The 5,000-nt window shown below is 45.2% G+C and overlaps 2 protein-coding genes across 4 annotated transcripts in view; one reads left to right on the top strand and one right to left on the bottom strand.

The window, feature by feature from the left end:
* The window catches only part of LOC307074386 (keratin, type I cytoskeletal 18), a 4,508-nt gene extending 4,421 nt beyond the window's left edge, over nucleotides 1–87 (bottom strand). For both annotated transcript variants that reach the window (XM_079734530.1, XM_079734531.1), the window contains exon 1: nucleotides 1–87. This exon is cut by the window's left edge and continues 345 nt beyond it. The gene's annotated coding sequence lies outside the window, so the exon portion shown is untranslated.
* A 178-nt stretch (nucleotides 88–265) lies between these two features.
* The window catches only part of LOC307074387 (keratin, type II cytoskeletal 8-like), a 9,347-nt gene continuing 4,612 nt past the window's right edge, over nucleotides 266–5,000 (top strand). The window contains exons 1-5 of one of the 2 annotated variants that reach the window (XM_079734532.1): nucleotides 266–557; nucleotides 2,227–2,435; nucleotides 3,584–3,644; nucleotides 4,462–4,557; nucleotides 4,966–5,000. The exon at nucleotides 4,966–5,000 is cut by the window's right edge and continues 130 nt beyond it. In XM_079734532.1, coding sequence (XP_079590658.1) covers nucleotides 384–557; nucleotides 2,227–2,435; nucleotides 3,584–3,644; nucleotides 4,462–4,557; nucleotides 4,966–5,000 — 575 coding nt within the window. In that variant the 5' untranslated portion in view covers nucleotides 266–383. The remainder of the gene's footprint in view (nucleotides 558–2,226; nucleotides 2,436–3,583; nucleotides 3,645–4,461; nucleotides 4,558–4,965) is intronic. The other variant, XM_079734533.1, reaches the window with a different exon arrangement.

The raw sequence follows: 5,000 nt of genomic DNA, 5'->3' as shown, positions 1-5,000 counted from the left end.
GGCAGCTGAGTTAGGAGAAGAAGGAGGAGCGAACTGGACGGAGGAGGCTGGGTGAGCGTCTGGGTCGGTGGTGACTTGCAGGTGTGAGATATGACGGGACCTATTTATACCTCAAGGTCTGTATAATTATTCCACCTGTACCCCCCCATTGGTGCCATTGGCTGCCCACGCGCGGCACACCCCCTGGACGAACAGGATTTCTATGGAAATTCAGGAATTTCTTGACAAATATTTCCGTTTCCTTTTGAAGTGCCGCACCGGGCCGATCTTGATTGGCCGCCGGTCCTCTGAGGCGAGGTAGGGGGACTGGTCCCGGGACAGCTTAAAAGCAGGTGGCCCTGTCGGAGGTGGTTTATCCCTGCTGCCTCTCTCCTACCGTCGACATGTCCAGACCCCGGTCGTACAGCAGCCAGTCCTACTCCCCGGCCAGTTCGTCTGGGGTCCTTAAGAGCCAAGCGACGGGCTCCAACCTGGACCCCAGGGACCAGTCGGCCAAGACCAAGGAGAAGGAGCAGATGGTCGGACTCAACGACAAGTTCGTGGCCTTCATCGACAAGGTCTGGGCCCAGCTGATGTTGATGTTTTTGTTGTTGTGGTTGTTATTGTTGTTGTTGTTGTTGTGGTTGTTGTTGGTCGCCCAACTACAACAACAACCACAACAGATTGTTGTGGCTGTGGTTGTTGCTTTCGTTGTTGTGGTTGTTTATGTTTAAAAGGAGAAAGGAGAAGGCTGCAAACAAGTCTTTATATCGAGGGGATAGCCTACTGATAGACCTGTAACTGTGTCAGCCTAACATAGAATAAGGGTTTCACAGATAGTTATGAAGTATAGGAGAATAACTTATATATACATATATATATATATATATAACTTGGTTGTTGAATTCAAAACGGCATAAAAAGATCAACAGTTCATAAAACGTCCCCCCTCCTCTACCGGGGAATATTAAGAGGATGATAGGATGATTATTAACAGTTATAACAGTAGATAGGCGGAACGTTTGCACAGATAAGTAAGGCCTCTTAGTTGATTAATCAACGGAAATTATGTAAATAAGATTGGCCGTCCAAAAAGTAAAAACATCCTTCATCGTCAAGGCCCCAAACATAAAGAAAACCCAACATCTAAATGGCAATTATTGAAATGAAGACGATTTTGAAAGACCATTGAAAAAATTCAATCATTTTTAATTGAATAACTAATTGCAATCCATACATTTATGAATGTTCACGAGATACTTTCTCGTGCGCACCAGATACTTTCTCGTGAGCCCCAGATACTTTCTCGTGCTCAAGAGAAACGCTAACAATGCATAACATATCAATAGCCATGCTATTGATATGTTTATATTAAAATGATATGAAATTGATATGAATGGAGTACAGTATGGATACAAACACATGCTCTCTCTCTCTCTCTCTCTCCTCTCTCTCTCTCTCTCTCTCTCTCTCTTCCCCCCCCCCCCCCCCCCCCCCCCCCCCCTCCTATTCTGACACGGGTTTATTTATGCTTAGAGGGATATGCTAGACGTTCCATTGTACAACTAACAGCTAGGTGGTTGCCAGGTGTGTGGCGCCATCTAGGGACGGCCAGTGAACAATGCACTGTCTTAAACTGTTTTCAGTTAGTCCACTCGACTCAACTGAATTGGATTACTTCTCTCTCTCTCTCTCTCTCTCTCTCTCTCTCTCTCTCTCTCTCTCTCTCTCTCTCCCACTCTCTCTAACTATCTCTGTGTCTCTCTCCCCTTTTCTCTCTCCTTCCATCCCTCCTCTCTCTCTGGCTCTCCCCCTCCTCTCTCTCCACCTCCTTTCTCTTACCGTCTCTAATTTTGTTGCTCTTTCCCTCTCTCCTTCCCTCCTTCTATCCCCCCTCCTCTCTCTAATCCTCTTTCTCTCTCTCCCTCCTCTTTCTAACTCTGTGTCTCCCTCTCCCTCCCTCCTCTATATAACTCTGTGTCTCCCCCCCTCCCTCCCTCCTCTCTCTAACTCTGTGTCCCTCACCCTCCCTCCCTCCTCTCTCTTAGTATGTGTCTCCCTCTCCCTCCCTTCTCTCTCTAACGCTATGTCTCCCTCCCTCCCTCTTCTCTCTAAGTCTGTGTCTCCCCCTCCCTCCTCTCTCTAACTGTGTCTCTCCCTTCTCCCACCATCTCCCTCTCCCTCCTCTCTCTAACTTTGTGTCTCTCTCCCTCATTCCCTCCCCTCTCTAACTCTCCCCCCTCCCAGATGAAGCACATTGAGAATGAGAACAAGAGGCTGGAGACGCAGCTGAGGATCCTGCAGGAACAGGAGGTCTACAAGGGGAAGATCGACCAGGTGGTGCAGGAGATGGAGGCGGACCTCCTGAGGCAGGTGGAGAGCCTGACCCGCGACCGCCTCATGCTGGGGGCGGAGCTGGACAAGTGCCAGGAGGAGGTGGAGGACAGCAAGCAGAAGTGGGTAGCTGAGGGACGGGCATCCCATCAAATTCAAATCAAACTTTTGATTCAAACTATCGAATCAAACTTTCAAATCTAACTATAGAATCAAATATTTGATTCAAACTATCGAATCATACTTTCAAATAAAACTATTGAATCAAACATTGGATTCAAACTTTTGATTCAAACTTTTTAATGAAACTATCAAATCAAACTTTCAATTTTAAATATTGAATGCAACTTTTGATTCAAATGATCAAATCACACTTTTGATTTAAACGTTTCATTCAAACTTTCACATAGAAATGTTCAAATCGAACTTCCAATTTGTCTTTTGAAACATCAATTAAAATATCTAATGGAATTATCTTACCGGTGTTGCTGAAAAACTAAACGCCCACATTATTCAATAGTTCTATATTTGGATTCAATATTTGGATTCAATAGCCCAATTTGACATTCCATACGATCATTTGAATGCGCACTCCATCCTTTCGATTTGATGGTTCGATTTGATGGCTTGATATGAAAGTTTGTTTGGATAGTTGAATCCAATGTGAAAGTTTGATGCAACAGTTTGGCGGTTCGATTCAATAGTTAATCCATTGTTTTGATTCAGTAGCTTGATTCAATGTTTTAATTTGTATACTTTGATTTCGTCGTTTCATTCAATATGTGGATTCCATAGTCCAGAGCATTGTGGCTCAGAGCGGTGTGCTGTGCTGATGCACACAGCCGCTACCACAACCACCTCTCCATCCACCAGACCTGACACACACATCCCTCTCGCCTGCGCTGGAACCCGTACATCTGGTTCCCTGTGTTTTCTGTGCTCTGTCTCCAGCTCCAAACACCAATCTGTCCCCTCACCTCCTCCACCAGCACACATTAGTTACAGAGCCCCCCTCCCCCCTCAGACCAGACACCGTGCAAAGGGAACATAGATTGGGGGTGGGGGGAAGCATACCGTCGATCCATCGTAAGTTGGGACTCTCCCTCTGACAGACGAACCCTGGGTCTGGACCTGAATCTATACAAACTAACTCACAGGAACCACGGGGAAACCAGGCTCAACTCTGAAGGTTACAAAGGTCACGGTTTTGTGTTTTAAAGAACAAGTGAACCCCAGTCAGATGTGTACCTTCTTTTCAAATGGGTTTCAGGTATGAGGTGGAGTTCCTGAAGAAGACAGAGCTGGAGAACGAATTTATGATCACCAAGAAGGTGAGAAGACCCCCCACCCCCCCCCCCCCCCCTGTTCATAAGACCCTCTTTAATATAGGTAAACCTTCTGGAAGAGGGTTTACTCCAGTGTCTCTACAGTACATGAGTGCACACATCCATAGCATAGGGGACCCTAGTGAGAATCATTTACACTTACACAGCGACTTACAATAAGTACATTTGTCAGAAGAAGGTGAACCAATAATATATCTGTGATGGTACAGTAAGGATGTTCATAGAACCAAGTGCCAAGCACTTACAATCACTAAGTTAACCCATTCCTCGTATACAACAAAGATAGCTTGGATAAGACGCTACACAATGCTAAGTACTATTTCTAAGTGCCAGGACGTACAACATATAATAAGTGTGTAAGAAAGGTGTGGGTGGGTGGAGGGGGTAAGGAATCGAACCCCCTAACGCAGGCAGTGTTACCAATGCTTGGTTCCACCGGTTGAGTTAGACACAACTAGTACTAGGGATGGTGAAGTTGATAGAGTCTCACACCTTCTCACAAGTGTATCTGATGTCACATTTACATATTAGGAAGAGTGAATATTTAACACATAAATACACACACATTCACATGTGTGTGTTTTTATATCTGTTTGTGTGTGTGTGTGTGTGTGTGTGTATGTGTGTGTGTGTGTGTTTGTATCTGTGCGTATTCATATGTGTGTGCATGTGTGTGTGTGTGTGTGTGTGTGTGTGTGTGTGTGTGTGTGTGTGTGTGTGTGTGTGTGCTTGTGTGTGTGTGTGTGTGTGTGTGTGTGTGTGCTTGTGTGTGTGTGTGTGTGTGTGTGTGTGTGTGTGTCAGGACGTGGATAACAGCCACCTCGCCAAAGTGGAGCTGGCTCTGGACCTGGAGGTCTCCATCGGGGAGCTGGACTTCCTCCGGCTCGGATATGAAGAGGTGGGCGGGATTGACAGCTCCCGGGAGCCAATAACATTCATCCTCATTTTAACAGCAGGAAATCCTGTCTCATGTACAGTTGAGAATATTTATTAGATTGATAGACTCTGTTTGTGTCACAATTTCACAGCAGTTTGAAAAACGTAGTTTGTGTCACAATTTCACAGCAGTTTGAACAACTTTTTTTATTACTTTAAAATGGTGGTCAGCAATATGCCAAATGGTGTTAGCCTGCTAGCTGTTTTGGCACTCAAAACGACACATGTGCAGTACCACGTGAAAAATAAGATAAGCTTTTATTTCTCTGTCCCCGATCTACAAAGGGAAACCCTCTGCTTAGTTAAATAAGTAAAGTTTGCTTTGTTTCATATTTTGTACTTTACGTTTTTTGTCGATTTCGGTTGCTAGGAAATCAAGGAGCTGGAGTCGCAGGTGCAGAACGA

This window comes from Pollachius pollachius (assembly GCF_949987615.1).
Source record: "Pollachius pollachius genome assembly, chromosome: 4".
In the NCBI taxonomy this organism is placed as follows: Eukaryota; Metazoa; Chordata; class Actinopteri; order Gadiformes; family Gadidae; genus Pollachius; species Pollachius pollachius.
This window is presented reverse-complemented; position numbering and strand designations above follow the sequence as displayed.